We start from the raw sequence: 19,958 nt of genomic DNA on the forward strand, positions 1-19,958 counted from the left end.
TCCCTTGGCTGTATTTTAAAGTTCACGTTTTACATGATTGCATGTTAAGAGATGCACTCTTTACAGGGCAGGTCTCTTGTTTGCCTGGCCTCAGCAGTTTCAGAAAGAGCTCTTCAGAGAAAGGCAATTTAAGGAACCAGGAGCTGTAGTCAGGGTGGAGAAAAATATGGTTTTTCATCTTCTGAAATGCTAGTTTTGTGCTCTCAGTTCCCAGTAGCTATCTTACCCGTTTCTTCTCCATGAAATGGGGGAAAAAAAGCCAGGTGGTCCTGTGTGTACCTGCTGAATGGTACCAGCAGTTCTAGCGATGGGTCTTCAGTATGGCAGAAGTGGGGGATACTGGCATGTGTTTGCCACCCATTTCTGAATACACTTGGCATAGATTAGCGCTGACATTTTGTTATTATGCAAGTATTGCCTAGAGTTTTATATGATTTACCTTACAAAGATGTCACTGCTGATGGTAAGCCTGCACGTTTGCTAGAAGTTAGTCTGAGACCAACATTTTATTTCACCTTGGAGATATGGAACCTTAGGACTTTATTCTAATGGGTTTCAGTAACATTGCCAAGAGGGAGTGCATTTGATGGAGAACTTAGCCAGAATGTTAAAAAACAGTAGTCATTTCTTTTGCAAGTTGTTCACCATGAGACAACATAGAGGCCAGTTTTGTCAGAGGGTGAGTGCTCACCAAGTTCAAAGGCATCCAAAATTAATAGTCACTTATTAAAAATCTGTGCCATTATATCTGAATGTGAAATGTCATTCTCACTAGCAATCTCTTGAGGTGGGGTCAGTATGAAATTCAAGCACCGGTCTTCTGTTGCAGTGTGATGTCAGTTGGCGATCCTCATACAGACCCACCTCTTTCAGTGGTGTTGACTCTACTGTACAGAAGCACCCATAAACAAAAAATTTGTTCCAGATGAATGCTTCACCTGAGGGAATACATTTGTAACTTTTTTTTTTTCATGTAGGGGTATTTCTGTGACAATTAGCAGGGTTAGTGGTGTTCGGTACAGACTATTATAAACCTTGCAGTGTCATTTTACATCTACACAGAGGAATGTAGATGTTTTCTCTGACATTTACACCAGTTTGTAAGGCATTTTAAGAGGACCTATAATAAGATAGAAAGTATTTGGGTTTTTTTTTAAGACTCTCCTACTGAAACAGTCTGGAGACTTAAGATATGCTTGAACAACACTGAGTCTACCGCTGCTTAGACTACCCATTAAAGTATGTTTCTTATTTCAGATTAGCTTTGTTTATACGTGGTAAGCTTGGATTTTCAAAGTGGCTTGCAAATGAGTGCTTTGCTATAGTACTGTCTTTGTTTATAGGATACAAAGAATCCTGTATTGTATTGACTAGCACGATGTACTTTTTAGGTTATGTCTTCTGAATGGTACTGAACTGGTTTATCCATTATGCCCAAAGTCGGCATTTTGTTGTTTGTTGCATGGGGTTTTTTTAGGAATGCAGCAGAGAAGAATGAAAAGCTTCAGTTGCTCTGCACCATAAGCATACAGTGCTGCTAAATGTTCACTATAAAAAAACACTGCAAAGTTATCTGGAAGGAAGGTTTGTTAGTTGGAAAACAAATTCTTCCTGACATATTTATACAGCAGCACCTCCCATTCCAAAAATGCCCAACAAACAAGACAAATATAGGTACAATGTGTAAAGAACAAAGTATTCTTGAGGCATTGTGATTTGTGAGTGTCTAGTTGCTGACATCAGTTGCCCTGTGAAATTTTGCATAGCCACAAACCTGTTTCTTTTAAGGCATTTGAAATTGACAGTCAAAAGCAGGGATTAATTTTGAAAATTTTGTTCTTTACAGTGAAGAAAGCACATCATTAGCACTTCCTGTCCTTAAGATTTTATTGTATTTATAGCCCTCTGTGGGTGCAGCTCCACAGGAGATTGGAGATGGGGGAGTGAGAAGAAAACATTTGGAACAGATTTAGTATTTGTGGCAGTCTGTGCTTATCTCTCTAGAAGCTGGGAAATCCCCAGGGACGCTGCAGAGTTTCTGCAGCAATGTTCCCTATCAGGCTGATTTTGGCAGTGCTGGGGTGCAGGGTGCGACCAGTATGGGAAAAAGGGGCAGCATATATTTAATCCCATAATGGATTTATAGCTGAGTTGGGAATGTCAGTTTATTAATAATCTTGTGAAACACAGAGTACATTAGAGCATTGCAGGTAAAAGAAACATAGATGATACTAAAACATCATGGACAGTTTCCATGTGTTTCTCCTCTTCTTCTGTGTGAGCAGTTGGGTGACACAGAAAGTCTAGGACAAGTACCTGATGGAACCATTTGGGCTGGTGAGAGTGACAGTCCATTGGTAGTTGAATATTATTTTACAATAGATGAATTATTCCATTATTTGATAGTGATTCTCTGACAAATTGGTGCTCCCACATTTTGTAAACTGCAGACTTCTTTTTTCATCATCTGTTCTTGTTAAAACTTTTTCAGCTTATTTGATGTATTTCTGAATACCCACATTTCTCTGGCATGTATTCAGTGCTTAAATATATATATATATATATTTTTATGCAACTTAAAACAATAATCCAAGGGGCATTTTTGTTTGTGCTCTGTTTAACTGGGACGTGAGTTTGATTGTTCCTTCTGGTTTTGTTCATCTTGGCTGGCTCCTTTTCCCACAGTTTCCTTATTATGCTGCCTTTGGCCTTCTCCCACTAGTTCAGAAGATTTCCTCTACATAGTGTTGGTAATAGCTTTGGGCTGCAGAGTGTCAGCATTTGCAGTGACTTTTTGCAGAAGGTGCAGTTGGCTTAGTGGGGGTATGCAGGACAAAGGATGGTCCCAGATTTGCCCCTACAGCCCAGTTTTTGTGATGAGTTTTCTGCATCCAGGGTGAAGAGAGAGGAGCCATATCTCATCACAGGAGGTGTTTGAATCAAGATCTAAATGTAACTTTTCAGCTTTTTTAAAAAAAATGTTTTCATGCTTTCCCCTTGTCTGCTTGAATCTGACCTGTTGACTGGCAGTATCTGTCACATAAGGCTGTCAAAGCATGTGCATAAATAACAAATGCTATAGAAAATTATCTAAACCACCGATTTTTACTTTACTACTGTGTGTCCAAGGAGGCTAAGAATTGATTTGAGGAGACGTGTATAAATTTGTTGGGTTTGTTTTGGTGTTTGTTTTGCTTGTTTGTTTGTTTTTGTGTTTTTTTGAAACAGCTGAAAATGAGACATTGACTGAGAAGGAAAAAGAAGGGAAGGTCAATATTTTTCTTGAGCAGTGATAAACTTCACGCACATGAAACCAGGTGCCAGCACATGCACTGATGAACTGCTTTATCAGAACTCATTGGAATCTCTCCCCTGTGGCTAAGGCTTTCACCAGTAGTGCTTTGTCCTTTTAAATTAAAATTCACCAAATAGGGAAGGAGAGACAGTGAGGAGGCCAAAGTAGGTGACTATTCACCTTGGAGGAGGTGGCAGCTTCCCAGCAGCCTCAGCTGTAGTGGCAGCCTGTTCACGGCATGCTCTTTCAGCTGTATTAATTGAATCAGGCAGTTAATAAGAGCTAGTCCAGTTCTCAGGAAAGTCATTTCCATTGTCTTTACTGGGAGCTGGGTGGGAATGTCTGTCTTGAGGTAAAAAAGTTGTTTATCATTGCAGGATATTGTGGCTACCATGATAACAGAGCAGCAGCACAATTTGAAAGACACTCCCTAAAAGCTGTGTGAAGTCGCTGATAGAGAAATTTAATGGGCAGTTTGCCTCTCCTGGTGCTCACAAGCTTCTGGGCCTGTGCAGGGTTTTATTTTTGTTTTAGTGAAATGTTCATCAAAATTAATAATGAAAAAATGAGTTCTGAAAATCCAGCAGTTTCAAAACAGTTTTCATAATGCATTCCAATGCATTGAGCTGTGAACTGGGATTAATTATATGATGACAGTTAAGCGGTTGAAGGAATGTGGGGCAAAATTCTGTGTTGAGCATCTGAGAAGACAACAGTGAGCTCTCGCCACAGGGTAAGGAGGAGGAGATGGAGGCCTGGGAGCTGGAGACCACTGCGGTCTCATCCCATCTCCAACCTTTTACACTTCTGTAGAGAACTAGAGGTGAGTTGTCGTTGCCCAGGCTGCCCTCTGGCTAAGTGAAGTGTTTATGGTCCTGTAATGGTAATGTAAAGCCTGTATCTGGTGAGTGCCTCCTGTGTCTAGCAGGGAACAACATTCCTGCAGTACTGTACTGCAGAGCTTGCTGAGGTCTCCTTGGAAAGCAGGCTTTTGACTGTAGTGCTTCCACCAGAGGAAAGCACTCCTGGGTAGCACTGAGGGTTTTAGAGTCTCTTTAGGCTATTTTAACACTTACCTAATCTAAGTAGAAAGGAAGAAGCAGGAGGATCTTATCTTTTGTGTATAAAATGAGCACTGGGAATGTGCTTTGGCAGATTGCCTGTTGATGTGTCAGAGATGTTTTGTATTTATCCTCTAAACCAGTGGAGGTCTGTCTCTAGCGGTTCTCGTAAGTCCTGCGCATCGCCCCCTCTGCTCAGGTGATGCTGTTCTCCTGGGTGTATGGGCTGGTGTAGGCTGGCAGGAGACGAGTGATCTCCTTTATCTTCATGATGTTGCGGGGGGTGTGGCGAATCTGTACGTGTCAATACAAAGGCAACTGTTCCACTGCTTGCATGTGCATTAACCAGTGATTCAGTTTTGTGGAAGGAAAACTCCAGCAGTGACAACATCTGTAGAGTGGGGTTTTTTCCACAGTACAGGAAAGAAAAATGTAAAAGATGTTTCCTCTTCCACCACTGCTTGAAGTTTCACTAGTAGAACTTTGCATGAGAAGAGCTTTTCCTTGAAACAACAATCTGTTTCTCTGTATTGTTCAAAGTGGAATTTCAAAAGTAATTGTGTTATCCACTTAAGATTGCTTTGATGTAAAAGGAAAGCATGTATTGAATGTGATTGGTCATGAAAGGTGGTGATTTGCAGAGTAATTACAATTGGGTTTTGCCTGTTTTAAACAGATCAGCTCTTACGGACTGCGAGTCAGCACTCTGACAGCAGTGGGTTTGCTGAGGACTCCACAGATTGTTCTTCGTTTAATCAGCTTCAGGTAAGGCTCCCACACTGGGGTTGAAGTATTACAGATCAGTGTGTGACAGTAGGGACCCAGGGAGGGATGTTGATGTGTGACTGCTATCGTGACCATCAGTTTAGATCCTATAAAAATTCTCATTTTCAGAGCTGGACCTGCTGAATCCCTTACAGAACTGTGTTAAAATATTAAGGCCCTTCTGGCAGGATAGTCTGGGTATCCTTAGGCCTGGAATAAGCTCTAAGTTCAATATGTCCTCCTTGCAATTTCTGGTATACCTTTTCTCACCAACTGAGTCTCTAGAATCACAGTCCATTCCTCTCATGACTGCAGTGGGTAAAGATTAAGGTAATGAAAGAATAGCTTTTCTGCTGATCATTTCATTTCTTGTATTGTTTTTGCCTTCCCACTCATATTCTTTTGTATATTTTTCTATATATATATTTCTTTTAGTTAGCAGCTGACAGAAAGTGAAAACAATTTCATACTAACTTTACTGTGAAGGTATACTAATGTCTAGTTGATCTTGAGCTCCCACAATCTTTCTTGTTCCAGTTCCTTTGATCTCAGTCCCAGAACTTGCTGTGACACTGACCAGAGACAGCATGTCTTAGCGGAGGCTTTTGTTCCAGCGTGGTGCTTAGGTGTCTGCTTGATACACATGTTTGCTCAGTATTGTACCTGATATTTGTGAGAGGTGTTCTCTTGCCTCTCCTAAAACATTCCCGCACTAATAGTCATGATTTGGTTGGCTTGTCAATCAGCCAGAAGTCTTGAGTTGGATCCTGGCCTCAAGGCCATCAATTAGCTGTCTGGGACCTAAACCACAGCCTGGAGGAACACAAAGTTAGGAGTCTTAAGTATTACCAGTATTTTCATTTCTGGAGCTTGCAGCTGCTGAACTCTTTTTTTTACAGTATGTTTTTTGCCTTGTGACACACCAAACATTTTTAAAAGCTGTTTGGCACTTATTAGGAAGAGATTACCACCCTCCCCATCCATCAGTGTTGCTTTTCTGTTTTGGTACTGCTATTCTGTGTTTTCCAGTTTAGTAGTTTTTCAACTGTGTACCAAAATTAAAGCCAAGACAGTGCTAGTCTTTTTGTCTCCCTTATAAACATCAGCTTACACTTTCCAAGAGAAGAGAGTGAATAAAGGAAATCATGAGCCTGAGTCTCTGTAATGAGCATAATAGTCTGAGATACTGGTTCTGCTCTCTGCTAAACCGGGACTGCACTGAAGTTGGCAAGCATGTTAGAAAGAGCCTCAGGTTAAAGTTGCTCGCTCCTGATCTTTATATTGGTCACAACCTGATTAAGAGTCCATTAAAAGTATTTTGCAACTAAGCACCCCTTCACTGGAAGACTAGTGGAGTTTATTTTTGTTGGCTGTGAAGGGATGAGATTTTTCTGCTTTCTAATATGCTGTTTTGAAAAAGATGTATTGAGACTGCATGAGATTTGTGGCATGGAGTCACTAGGCTCTATTCTGCCACCTTTACTGCTTTATTCAGAACAAGTGCTGAGCTGAATTCAGAAAATCTGGGTGAAGGATGAGACTAGGGGAAATGAGGACCTGGCAGCTAGCAGAGAGAACTGTGAAAAGAAGATGAAGGGGATACAGAGGAGGGTATATTGTTTCTTAGAAGTGTGGTAAGTTGGTGCCATCTACTGTTAAATAATTGACTCTAGCAGACATAGCATTCCTCTGAAATTCAGGAGAAAACTCAAAAACTGGAACCATATTGCCTTTCATCCCTGACGTTCAAAATAAAGATTTCAAAGGGAGATTTTGGCATTAAGGTGGGATATTCTGCAGAGGAGTTTCATGTTGCCGGTGAAACAAGAATTATCCACCCAAGTTCTTGAAGTTTTACTTACCTGACTTGTAAGCAAACAATGTGATGGAAGATGAGAGACACAGATACCCATAAATGTAGCATACTTCATTTCACCTAGACATTTCAGTCTTTTATTCTTTTAATACGTTTGACTTGAACAGTATCTGAACCTGTACAGTCTTTCATATGAGTTTGTGACTGTGCCAGTGACTGCAGTGTCAAGCACATAATTTAAGAAGTTGACATTCATGACTGAAATTTTCTTCTAGATGGTTGGAGAAGGAACTATTTCCTGATGTACTAATCTCTCTAGAAGAAACTTATATTTAGTATCCTAATGGTAGTGAGAACTGCAGAAATTAGAAACGGGAAAAACTTCTCTAAATTTCTAGTTCATATGTCAACTATGGTGAACTTCCAAGACCGTACTTAATAACACATATTCTTATGAAAATGTCTTGTCCACTTATACATATAGTAGTCAATCAGGCCAGCCTAAGGAATATGCTTTGTAATCCATAGATCTCTCTTTTTTACCTGTCTCAGAGATGATTTCCGTGTCATTTGTTACCTATTTAATTAGCATCTCCCGCACACATGCTGTTTTAAACTGTGATTTAAAATGAAAAGGGGAAGAAATATTAGGAAGAAGAAAAGGAGGATGGATGCTTATGGATGCAGTCTTTGATAGCAATTAGCAGCCTTATGTGAGTTGCCAGGTCTCAGACAATTCTGGGACTTAAAACAGGCTGAGTATACAGGAAGACTGGTTTTCCTATTCTTAGTGTTGTCCGTGACACTGGTTTCCCTGCAGTCTGCAGTTCTCCTCACTTCTCTGTATGCATTCCCTAATACCACCCTGCGTTTCAGTGTTCACTGTGAAACTTTGTGTATGAGCGATGCCACATGCTTCCACCCTGCTATCCCTTTGTCATCGCTACCTGAAATACTGGCTTTTTACTCTTTTATTCTGCTGCCACTTCTGTTCTTCTGGCACTAAAGTGTTTATTGTCAAATCAAAGAAATATGTGAATAGTTTGTTTTTATTTTTTTAGCCATCTCCATTTGGTGCTGTACTTCAATGTGCTTCTAACATCTCTGGTATTCTGGTTTCTTTGCTCTCATTCACTGTTTCTCTTGCATTTTGTATTATTCATTCTACTCCTCACCACAATGCTCAATGAATACGGACTTGGACTCTCAACCTGACCCCTGGGAACGCAGTAGCTGAGTGTCCAGTATGTTCACCCCTTTGCTGGCTCATATCTTCCCTAGGTTCAGGAGTCTTTGCAGGGCATGGGAAGCAGTGCTGACAGCTGTGACAGTGAGACAACCGTGACGTCACATAGTGAGGAACAGAAGACCCCAATAGCCAAGGAACTGTCCTGTTTCAATAAGTTTGAGGAGGAGGAAGAAGAAGATGATGATGACGATGATGAAGAGGCTATTATCTCTCAAGTAGAAAGGCAAAAGGTAGGGGCACCTTCTGAGAACAGAAGGAGCAAAGACACAAAGATTGACTACGAAACTGAACAAAATCAAGGAGGAGAAAGCAAGTCATCTCATATACTGGAGACAGTCCAAGGAGAGGTCAGCTCCAAAGAGGAGGGCATTTCTAGTGAGCAGAAAGAATTCAACCTGCTGGAGGAAGGCAGTGTGTTTGAGTTTCCTCAGTACCACACGCACCATATCCTCAAGTCAATGGAGTCTCTGGAAGGCGGCAGCTCCTCCCCATCTTCCGTGGACAGGGTGCACGTCGCCTTACAAAGAGCCGAGATGAGGATCATCAGCACATCTGATTCCAGGGCTGGACGCACTCTACTTAAGTCAAAAGATCTCCTGAGGAAGCAGAGACTCTGGTTTGCTGAATCGGGCTATCCTCTGAGGCGGTCTCAGTCTCTCCCAGCTGCATTGCTGAATCCAGTGAAAGTGGTGTCCTCTGTGAATGTCCAGTTAACTCCAGGAAAAGAGACTCTGTGCAGTCCTCCTTCTTTCACCTACAAGTACACACGTGTGGAGGAAGATGAGAAACCAATGTCTGAGAATGACAAAAGTGAAGCTGAGGCAGCCACCAGCCCGCCGGTGTGCAAATCCACACTGTTCATTGCGCCTTCGTCCTCCAAGAAAGAAGTGCCCCAAACTGGGCCCAGCAGACTGTCTGAGGAGCCCAGTCCCACCAGGGTACAGAGCTGCCCGCTGCACGCGCCGGCACATATGTCCCAGTCAACGTGCTCCCTCCACTCTCTCCCTGCCGAGTGGCAGGACAGACCCCTCTGCGAGCACATGAGGACACTGAGCACCCACAGCGTCCCAAGCATCTCTGGCTCTTCCTTTGGCACCTTGCTTTCCCCGTTTGGCTGTCCCTTCTCTCCGAGGCACGCCATGTTTCCTCATCGATCTCATGCCCTCAACCCTCCCTCCACTGTGGAGATGCAGCTGCGCAGGGTCCTACACGACATCAGAAACTCCCTGCAGAACCTCTCACAGGTAAGGAGAAGCCAAATTTTTACCTTGGGCAAAGAGGCTTCTTATTTTATCCTTACAAAACCAGAATGTTCATCTGAATATTCCTTTGCATGGTACAGCAGATCAGGAAAAAATAGTATTTTGTGCAGGTTTGATTTGCTGCTGTTTTAGGAGCTTCTGTTTAAAGTGGCAAATTATCATCTTTCCTGTGCTCCATTATTTTTGCATTTAATTTTTTCTTGTTGCAGTTGGTTGACCCAGATTGATTTTTGGTTTCTTTTTTTTTTCCTCTTTCGGATATTCTTGGATGGGAGGAACAGAGCACTCTTTATCAGCTATTATTTTAGGGTGATAGTCATTAGCTCTAGATTTGAAAATACATATTGACAGTCCATTAACCTCTCACTTGTCTTTGATATACTCCACATCCAACTGATAGATTTTTTTTTTTTTTAATTGCAAGTCCAATGGTTTCAGTAATGATGTCAATGATTATGTCTGTTCCATATAATTTTCTGTGCTGTTTCGTGGCAACCTTTTGCACGTTCAGCTCTGGAGCTAGTCAGCATGATCCTGAAGTCATCCATCTTTTCTTAAGAACCAGTTTTATCACAGTGTGTGAAATTTTGTCCATCTCATCACCCAGAGAAGAAATACTTTAAAATGCAAGCACTTTTTTTTTTTTTTCCAGTTTCAGCCACAACTTCTGCTCTTTCCCTCCTGATCACCAGCTGTCCTTCCTCTGCCAGCCCTGTGCTGCTGTTCTCTTAGGTGGTGATCCAACTTAGGAGCCTGCAAGCTGCTACAGGAGGCTACACGGGCACAGCAGACTTTACTTGCTTATATATGAATACATGAACACTATTCAGTCGTAGAGCTTCAGCAGTTTCTGTGGGTTTTACCCCAGAACAAACATACACCTGCCTGCACCATATTGCAGGTGGTAGGCTGTAGTGGGCTTTTTTAGACTCCTGTTTTGTTTTACTTTGCCACTTGTCAAAAGTTAGAGGCTGTTGCATCCTGACTACGTTGGCTGGCTTTGCTTCTTGGAGCAAGCCTGGGCACTGGGACACTGCTCTGCAGTGGAAATCTGAGATAGCTGTGGTTTAAGTCAGTCATTGCTCAAGGTAGTGGACAGTGTGCCTGAGAGTAAGCATTTGCAGAATTTAACCTTCTTTGTAAAATTTCCTCTTGGGAACCAATTGCAACCTTAATGTCGTAAGGTTATAGTGTGCTACAGCACTTTTATCACTTACACTGTGCTAACTAAACCTGCTGAAGGAAAAGGTCTTCGCGTTATGTCCATAACTTATGCTCAAGCTGGTTTGCTTAAAAAAAAAAAAAGTATCAGAAGGGATAATAATATCTCTTAGCCCACTTATTCTATTTTCAGCATAATTTGTCTAGACTAGTTCCAATTTGGGGACTTGGTCCTTCTCATTACACAAGTTTGTATGGAAACATCTCACTTAAAATACACAGTTCCCTGGTGCTGCTTTTTCTTACTGCCAAGATCAAGTTTGGCTCGTAGCATACGCAGCTGCTAATGAAAAAGTTGAGATGTTTTGAATATATGACTCTGATTTTAGGAAGGAATAAAGAGGAACAGATAAATTCCTGATAGAACAGAGAACTGGGAGAGGAAAAAAAAAAAATCATCCACTTGATGTGATCATGTTTGAGCAAAACTCCTTTGGGTGACTGGACATGCTTCAAATTTTCCATGCTGTGTCAGTAGTCCTTCTAATTATTTCAAAATTATATTGGACAAGCTATCTTTTTCACATATGAAAAGGTGAATGTTTTTGCTGTTTCCACTGTTCCTTGTTGTGTCATGTCCCTACATTTAACAGCCCCTTAATTTTATCTGGTTACTCCATGTGTTGATGCAACATGCAAAGAGAAATTCTTCAACGCTCTTCATGAGAGATCATTATCATGCAGGGATCTTTGGATGTAGGCAATGTAGTGAGATTAAAAACCAAAGTCAACAAAAAAAACAAAACTAAGAACTGAGCAAAACCCTGTGACAAACGTGACTGTAATAATGATTTGAAAATGTCACACTTTAATTTGCTCAGTTCTGTTTTCCGAGTTGTTCTTACCATTAGCTGAGACTACTGAGTTTTCAGACATAACAGGCCTGCAGCAGGAAAATTGAGCTTTTACTCCTACTTACAGTGTCAGATGGGATTAATTTGGTTTTTCACCTGCAGCACATTTGCATTACAGAGCTTTGGTGTACATGCTTCAGCTAAGAGCTGGCACTGCCATTTTGTAAGGTTTCCCTTTCCTGATACAATATTTACATAGACAGCAGAAACTGCGATGCCACCAAGGTTGTGTTTAGCAGTGGCTGCTGTTGGAGTATCTGTGCGTTTGGGAAGATGAGTTCTGAAAGGAGATTGTTGACATTCCCATTTCAAATTGCTTGTTTCTTCCCTAGTACCCTGTGATGAGGGGTCAGGATCTTTCAGCGGCCACCGGTTACACTACTCAGAGATCATCCATTCTACCTCTCTACGAAGTAAGTGACCGTGTTCACACAGTGGTACTTAGTCAATATGAAACACAAAGAAACATCCTAAATGTGCCACAGATTGTGCTAACTTTGGCAATTCTCTGGTTTTGCTCTCAAGAGATAACAGATGACTCCATCCTGCAAATAATATTAAAAATTAATTAATCTAAATACATGGAAATACTTTCATGTGTATGCTTGTATGATAATTCAAGAAAGCAACATTTTTAGATGTAATGTGAGTTCACAGCATGCAGCCTCTGTAGTATACTGGAGTTGCTGAGGTTCTGCTTGACTCAAGGGTACGTCTGGGCACATGTGGTTATAAGATCCAGACTTACTTAAATTCAGTTTTTCCATGTAACACAATATTATGTTGTGGGTTTTTGGTTAGTGCATTTTTTTTTTCCTTTCTCCTCCAGAATACTTTCCAGGAGCTACAAGTGGTAAGGCGAAATCTAAACTTATTCAGAACCCAAATGATGGATTTGGAATTGACTATGTTACGTCAACAGACAACAGTTTATCAGCACATGACAGAAGAGGAAAGGTAAGGTGCTCTTTTTAAAACAAGAAAGTACTTTAGCACCTCAGGAAATTTGTTGTTGCTCCTCAAATTAGAGCAAAAAAACCTATTAGTTTCGGTTTGAACAGGGTTGGAGCTGAGTTTTTGCCAAAAACTTGTTTACTCTCCTCTTTACACTTCCTAATTTCAGAGGTTTTTCCTCTTTGTTTCTTCTGATCCCTATTTCTCATTAATTGATGAGGTTTTTTTCTTCATCCTTTCTCCGAAGTGATTTTACAACTCTGGATTTTAAGGACTTCTATTATAGAATACTTGAACATAGGATATGGGCATAAAAAAATCTTGAAGATTTTAATCTTAGATTTTTTTTCCCCTCATCTTTGTAGATGTAAATAAAAACCGAATCTTTTAGTATTCAGGTGCTTTTCCAACTTACAGTGCCCACTTGTCAGGCTACAGATGGCATTCACGTTCTGGCTCCGTGTGTTTGTGCTCATCATGAGTTGCAGCAGCCGCTGATCTGGAACAATTTTCAAAACTGCTTACATATTTACTTTAGTTGAATCAGCTCTTGACTAGTCATTTTAAAAGTAAACGTGTTTGAAATCAGTTTGCTTTCTTATGCAATGGCGTCCTGGCCAAATGTAGGTGTGACTGCTTGGGAATCTAGTACCAAACAGAAGAAGTAATATGCAGTTACTGCATTGCTCTGTGATTTTTGTTGTTACTAGTTTTAAATTGGATTTGATACATGTATAAATTCTGACTTCTGCTTGCACATATTAAAGCATTTAAAGCTAAAATTTTCGGAGAACGTTCTGTGATACGCTGTGTGGTTTAGTTTTCTCCATGGAGTGATATGTATTTTCTATAAATGGAGAAATATTTCTGTCTAGGAGTTCAGCTAATTTTTCCCTGAAACAGGAATTTTCTGTGTTGCACTTTGAATCCCCTTGTATGAAGTCCTTTCCTTGCGGGACTGTCCTGTTCAGCTCCCCCTTTGTGATGTGCTGCTGAGCGCAGTAAATGCCCTTGTTCTTTTTGTGATGCACTTGGTATAGATACGAAGCTGATCAGCTACAGAGCTTGAGAAAGTCTGTTCGAATGGAACTACAGGAATTAGAGATGCAGTTAGAAGAACGTCTACTTGCTTTGGAAGACCAGCTGAGAAGTCTGCACATGTCTTCACCTTACAGACCTCAGACACACATAGTAAGTATTTCTTTCTCAACAACATTGTATGTTTTCTCAGTGTAATGTTAATGTCTCATAACTGTTAAAACTCTTAGAATGCAGTGAAATCTGGGCAATCTAATGATGCCGTGTGTATTATCAGGGGTCGTATTTTATTCGTTTCAGTCCGTGGCTTGTTTGAGGGAAAGGGGTGTGAATAGAGGGATTTCCTTGGTGTTGATATGTATCAAAACATATCTTCTGGAGTTCTAAATCTGAGATTTCAAACCTCTTCTTCTTTTTCTTTGTCATGAACCTGAATTCTCACAGTTTTGGTAGGTAGTGCTCATGTCTAAAATCCTTGAGGCATGGGGATGGTCTTTCTAGAGCTTCCCTACACTGGTTTTCTTACTTTTGAAGTGAGGTCAGATAGATCAGAAACATGCAGTGTTTCTTTCCCAAGAAATGGGTTGTGCTTCCCCTCTAGCTCTGCCAGTCCATGGGGGACAAAAAACCAAACAAACAAAAAACAACAACAAGAACCACCCACAACCAGAAGCAAACAAGCAAACAAACAAAAACCAATCAACAAAACAAAACCAACCAATCAACCCAAACCATAAAAATACAGTCGTCATCTTCAATTTTCCCTTCTATTGCTTTTTCTAACTGCTTCAGATGAACGTGTGGCTCCCTGCCAAACAGTGGGAGAAGCTCTCCTACCACAGACGGTCCCCAGAAGCACAAGAGAGGGGATAAAAAAGACACTTGCATGTTTATTGGTGGCATGGTGATATACTTTCTCTTCTTCTTCACTGAAAGGAAGACTGTTCCTCTTTTTTCTGCTGCAATTCTGTCATCAGCCAAACAAATGAAGCACAAATGAAAAGTATCATATGTACTTCCTGCATTTCATTCCTCTTTCTTAGCCAATTTTCTTCTGTAGAAGCGGCACAGGCCACATCTTCCTTTTCAGTATTTTGTCATGGGAAAAAAATTGAAATGCAAGAACAGGAAAATATGGTATTACTGTGATCCCAAGCCAAACTTGCATTCTTTGAACCATATAAAAATCTTTTTATTTGTAAATCCTTTTATAGAAGGAGGACCAGCTTTAAAAATGTCTGAAATAAACTTTCTCCAGCCAGCTTTGCTTCCTGTTTCTAAGTTTCTGCTTTGACAGAAAGTCATCTGAGACACAACATGTTCATATATTGGCTTCTGACAGCTCTATAAAAATCCTTAATGCATTAACTTGACTTAATTTTTCAGGGTATGTATGGAAGCAGAAGTGCTGATAATCTATCCTGCCCTTCTCCATTGAATGTCATTGAACCAGTAAGTAATTGTTTTGTGCTGTATGTTTTACTAAGAAAAAGAACTGGGAAGGAATTTCTCAGAAAAGGTTGCAGGAGATTCATTTGACACAGTTTTGAAATACTTTACTGACCTTAGTAGTTCTGTTGAGAACAGCTGCGTTTTTCCTTAAGCAATGTTAAATATGGGTGTAAGTAGCTGTGAACTCTTGTTAGTTTTTAAAAGGAATACGTAGAAGTGAGATGTCGTTGGTATTTAGTTGATGCAATAACTACATAGTGAGTTTTCCAGGGAAAATTATTTCTTATTTTTCCGTGCATTTTATGCTATCAAAAACAAGTAGTTCAAAGATTTCAGGAAGGGAAGAACAAACTTGAATTGTTCTAGTAAAGAAAAACAAGATCAAGCCTTTACATGTGTCTCTGTCAACGGCTCTGGCAGGATGCATCTGTATTGCAAAAGTCAGTGGCTTGGGGAACAGCCTTACTTCGTATTTATGTTGGCTTTCAAAAAAACCCATTCCTTTTTATGATCCTCTTTGTTGCAATCATAAAGGCAAAGCACATATTTATTTTATAGCTGTATTTGTTACATGGACAGAATGAGTAAGTGAATGAATAACCAGAAAGCATAGTTGTGTCTATATGTGACTTTTTAATATGCATATTTAGGACTCTTTCTTTTCTGAATCCTTAGGTCTCCGAACTTATTCGAGAACAGTCATTTCTCAAGTCTGAACTGGGTTTAGGACTAGGAGATCTTGGACTGGAAACTCTCCCGGCAGAGGGTACAGAGTCGGTATTCTCCCATGGAAACTCTGATTCCTCTTCAGTGTGCTCTGGTCACGCAAGTAGAAAAGCTGGTGTTGGATCATCTGAACTAACGGGAAAGTCTAAGGGTCAAAGCAAGAAGTTATACCGAGCATCTGTTGCCTTAACACCAACTCCCCCAGTGAGAGCAGGTGCTGGGCAGCAGGTGGAAAGCTCCGAGGAGCTTGCAGACTCCAAGCCAGAGGTGGAGCACAAACTTGATAAAGTCCCTCTTGTGCCTTCGGTTGATGAAATCCACAAAAGCATGGAGCAGGAGGAGCTGCAGCAAGTCATACGGGAGGTGAGGAGAGAGGGGCTGATGATTGAACAATGTTTACTGAAACCTAGAGACAGGCTGTCTATAACTCTTGGCCACTGGGGTTTTCTCTTTCCTCTCAAGCTAAGGCTCCATACTGTTACTGTACTATTTCTGAAGGCTCGGAGCTTGTGACTCGATTTTCAAGCCACAGTTGTATTCTTGTGCAAGGCAGTAGATGTTTTTTCAGTGATAGCGGTTAGCACGTAACTTGATCACTTGTTGCTACTATAAGTCTGGGTGAGAAGGAATTTGCCATCTCTACTACGTGGTTAAGCAGCAGTATTTCAGAGTCCCAAGTGAAAATTTCTGTGTCATATGTGCTTGCTAAAAAGCCAGGTTGGTGTTTCTTTGATTAATGAATTACTGCTCCTGAAAAAACTCTATAGTAAATGTTAAAAATACTTTCCCAGTCCCTCTGCCCCAAACTACAAAGATCTGTAGAAGTGTAAGGGAAGCAAACTCTAGTCAGATGAGAAGTTATTTCAGACTTAAGACTGATGTTGGACTAATGCTGTTAAACTAGTTTTGTTGGCAGTCAATGAAAGTGAAGGGTGCTTGGTTATTTTTCCTGTGGGCCAGGCTGAAAAACAGGACTAAAACTGGATGTTTTGTTTGTCAGTGACATGACAGAAAGCCTTGTGGCAAGCAGTATAAATGGGAGAAGGAAGCAAAAGAAACTTCTTGTTCCCAAAAGCAGTGCCCATGAGAAAGTGGAGCAAGCAAGCTCTCTGTTGTGAATACAGAAATGGGAAATGAGAACCTGTAAGTTTTGTTCCTTCTCCTTCACTGGAGAGGCACCACTTAGCCTTTAGCTGGAGGTCATTCGACCCTTAGCCTTTAGCTTGTCCCTTGAAGCTTTTATGTGGCTCTGCTGCAAACCAGTGGAAAGACCAGGAGCAGTATCATGCTCAGGAATGTACAACAGACCAGGCTGTAACTGCCATCCAGGTCTGCTTGTGTTGAGTCTGTACATAACTGGAACCAGCTTTGCCTTAGCTTTGTTTTTCAAACAAATGAGAGGCAGGCTGCTCATCTCATGATAGAACAGGAGCTGTGATCCCAGAGGAATCTTTTGGCACAGCTTCACCCCTCTTCTCTCAGCACAGAAAGAGGCAGAGTGTACTGGACCATAAGCTTTCCTTTGACTCATCATCTGACCACAAGATTCTGCTGTGTCTGTCTTTGCAAAGTGGAGATGTTTTCTTGGCTGACTCACTGTGGGCTTTGCTATGCATAGGCACTTTCGCACAATGAGATTTGTGAAGCAGCAGGGCATTACTAAGGGGTGTTCTTATAGAAGATGATGTCTGGAAGCATGTGAAGGTACTTTGTTTACCTTTGGGTAACACCATAAATAACCGGAGCTGAGAGTACAAAGAATAATACGTAGCCACAAGCATTAATGGCCAGTAAATTGCTAGTGTTAAAAAAGGATGCAATTTGGCAATGAGGTGAAATGGAGACCAGCTTTCAATAAGTAGCCTTATGATGCTAAATAGTACTTCACCCCATCAGTAACACCATTAGAGTCAGTGGGATGAGTTATGCAAAGTGGCATTATCCTGTGGAAGGACGGGCACCTCAGTGAGCTCTCAGTGAGGTGCCAGCAAACCAATGGCCTCATCATAAGGCTCAGCATTAGGAGCTGAACACCTTCTGACCATCACTGATCTTTACAGATCTTTCCACTGGAGCTTGTGATGCTACAACTTTACACCTCCACTTTGAAAGCAAAGGAGTGAATGAGGCAGGGGAGCAAGCATTCAGTTTTGAAATGTATTCCCCCTCTGCCACCCTTCTGCTGCCATCTTCTCTAAAGTAGCTAAAGTTGAAAGGAGTCTTGGGAAAGGTCTTGTTTTGGAAAGGTCATAAAATACTCCTAGACGTCCCAAATTCTGGTTCATTTTTTTTTCTTTCATGCCTTTTTTAAAGGGGTTTCTTGCTGAATGCTTAGAGACTGGCACATATTTATCATGCCTTGCGCTCTGCTGCTGATTCTGAAGTGAAGCCAGGATATTGCATTTGTATTCAGCCCTTCTGTAAAAACCTGCATGTCAGAGGAGTGGTGTCGTAGTGGAGGATGGCTAAAGGAGAAACAGAGAGGAAGGAGAGCTGTAATTCAAATGTACTGTAAGAGCAGCAGAGACAATAAAGGGAGCTGGAGTCAAAGTACAGAGTTATTTCAGCCAATATTTTCTCTGAGGTTAGCCTGTGTGAAAGTCCCTCTTTAACTTCATTAATTGATAGCAAATAAAGATGTGTACTCTTTGCATAGAGGTTGTTCTTTGGGTTATGTGGCACTGAGGACACTGTAATGCTGAAAGAATCTGCACTGAACTGAGAGGCTGCTATTCAAAGATGAGTAGTCAGCAAATAGCTGGGCTTAACTCAGTTCGCAAATGTTTGAGCACACAGAGATTGTCCCTCAGTTTAACTTCATTGTCAGCCTGGTTTCTGCTGTCATTCTCAACGTGAGAAGTTTTGCAGGTCAGAATGAAGATTCATTGGCTTGAAGCTCCTGGTAGTTTCTGCAGAAACAGAATATGCTATTAAATACTGGTCAGGAAAATCTTTTGTATTTCATAAGAGCTAAAACAGAGCATAAATTGAAATGTCTTCCTTAAGTGGCCTTGTTGTTAGCAAAGGAATTCCAGTTTCATTGTCAAAAGAAGAAATCTGATAGGTTGCATTCTTGATGTCTGCACTCACAAATGTTAAACCCTTGCTTATTCCTCCCATTCTCTGTAGCTGCATGACCTTGTGTTGGGGAAAGAGAAGTCAGGCAGTGTTTCTGAATATGCCTGGGTGGATTGTAATGCAAGTGAGCTTTGACCTGTAACTATTTGCTGGCATTAGAAAACCCCATGGTGTTAACTTTTAGCATTAATTGACTAACTCCCACAGAAAAGCATTCAACAATCTGAAATGTTAAAACGTTGAACAGAAGCCCTCTTGTTTTGATGAAACTACAGCCTGACCTCCGCAAAGTATCACATGAAGCACATACTGCTTGACTCGTAGGTCACAGTGTCACTAGGAGTGCCGCCAGGCCCTCTCTGCTCTTCTGTAGTTTAAAAGGTGTGATAGTTTAAAAAGCTTTCCGCATGAGAGTGCTACAGGTTTTGGTTTTGCTAACAGTTCTCTATTGTAAATGACATTTAATGAAGTTACACTTTAAAGAAATGTATGTTTTTCCTGTTAACATCTGTTTTAAGAGGTTGTAATGGGTCTTAATGGGACGGAGAGATGGTTTTATAGAGAATCTTCTGTTTTCCATTCAAATCCATGTTCACTCAGCGTCAATCAAAAACGTCTGTTGGTTGTTCATATTCCCCCTGTGCAGGCATTGAATTCCTCTTCTTACTATCTTGAGCATAAAACTCACCAGCTGCTGCCATGAGGAAGTAGCACAAGAAGAAAATAGAGTAGAAAATAATTCTATTGATTTAGAAAATGTAACTCATATCAGGAGTATGAGGACTGTGAAAGCTTCGCGCTCATTTTCCATCGGTAAATGAAGAACACCCATCCCCAGAATTGTCGCTGTGGCACATTTCACTCTCAATCAGTTCATTATTTAGCAGGAACGTAATATTGCAGTTATGCTAATTTTTTCGCAGGGAGAAGGATCATTGGTTTACTGTAGTAAAGCTCTCTATGAATGTGATACTGTTTTATTAAAGCAATATTGAATGTTAGTGTTGTATTAATGTAGTATATGTACCATAAATGAGGGAGTTCTCTTCCCTTTGAAATGATCCATTTTTCATTCAGCTGCTAAACATACTGGCGGAGCATTCATTGACTGCCTCTCTCTTTAGTATGGAAGGAACCTTGGCAGTGGGCTGTGCCTTCTGCAGAGTAAATGGGAAGGTGCACCTTGC

The 19,958-nt window shown here is 40.9% G+C and overlaps 1 protein-coding gene across 3 annotated transcripts in view; it reads left to right on the forward strand.

The window, feature by feature from the left end:
* The window catches only part of ITPRID2 (ITPR interacting domain containing 2), a 42,187-nt gene that overhangs the window by 18,231 nt on the left and 3,998 nt on the right, over positions 1-19,958 (forward strand). For all 3 annotated transcript variants that reach the window (XM_065840776.2, XM_071811161.1, XM_065840777.2), the window contains exons 11-17: positions 5,033-5,121; positions 8,219-9,430; positions 11,856-11,936; positions 12,353-12,480; positions 13,518-13,668; positions 14,902-14,967; positions 15,643-16,056. In XM_065840776.2, coding sequence (XP_065696848.1) covers positions 5,033-5,121; positions 8,219-9,430; positions 11,856-11,936; positions 12,353-12,480; positions 13,518-13,668; positions 14,902-14,967; positions 15,643-16,056 — 2,141 coding nt within the window. The remainder of the gene's footprint in view (positions 1-5,032; positions 5,122-8,218; positions 9,431-11,855; positions 11,937-12,352; positions 12,481-13,517; positions 13,669-14,901; positions 14,968-15,642; positions 16,057-19,958) is intronic.

The sequence above is a fragment of the Patagioenas fasciata genome, chromosome 7 (genome assembly GCF_037038585.1).
Source record: "Patagioenas fasciata isolate bPatFas1 chromosome 7, bPatFas1.hap1, whole genome shotgun sequence".
Classification (NCBI taxonomy): domain Eukaryota; kingdom Metazoa; phylum Chordata; class Aves; order Columbiformes; family Columbidae; genus Patagioenas; species Patagioenas fasciata.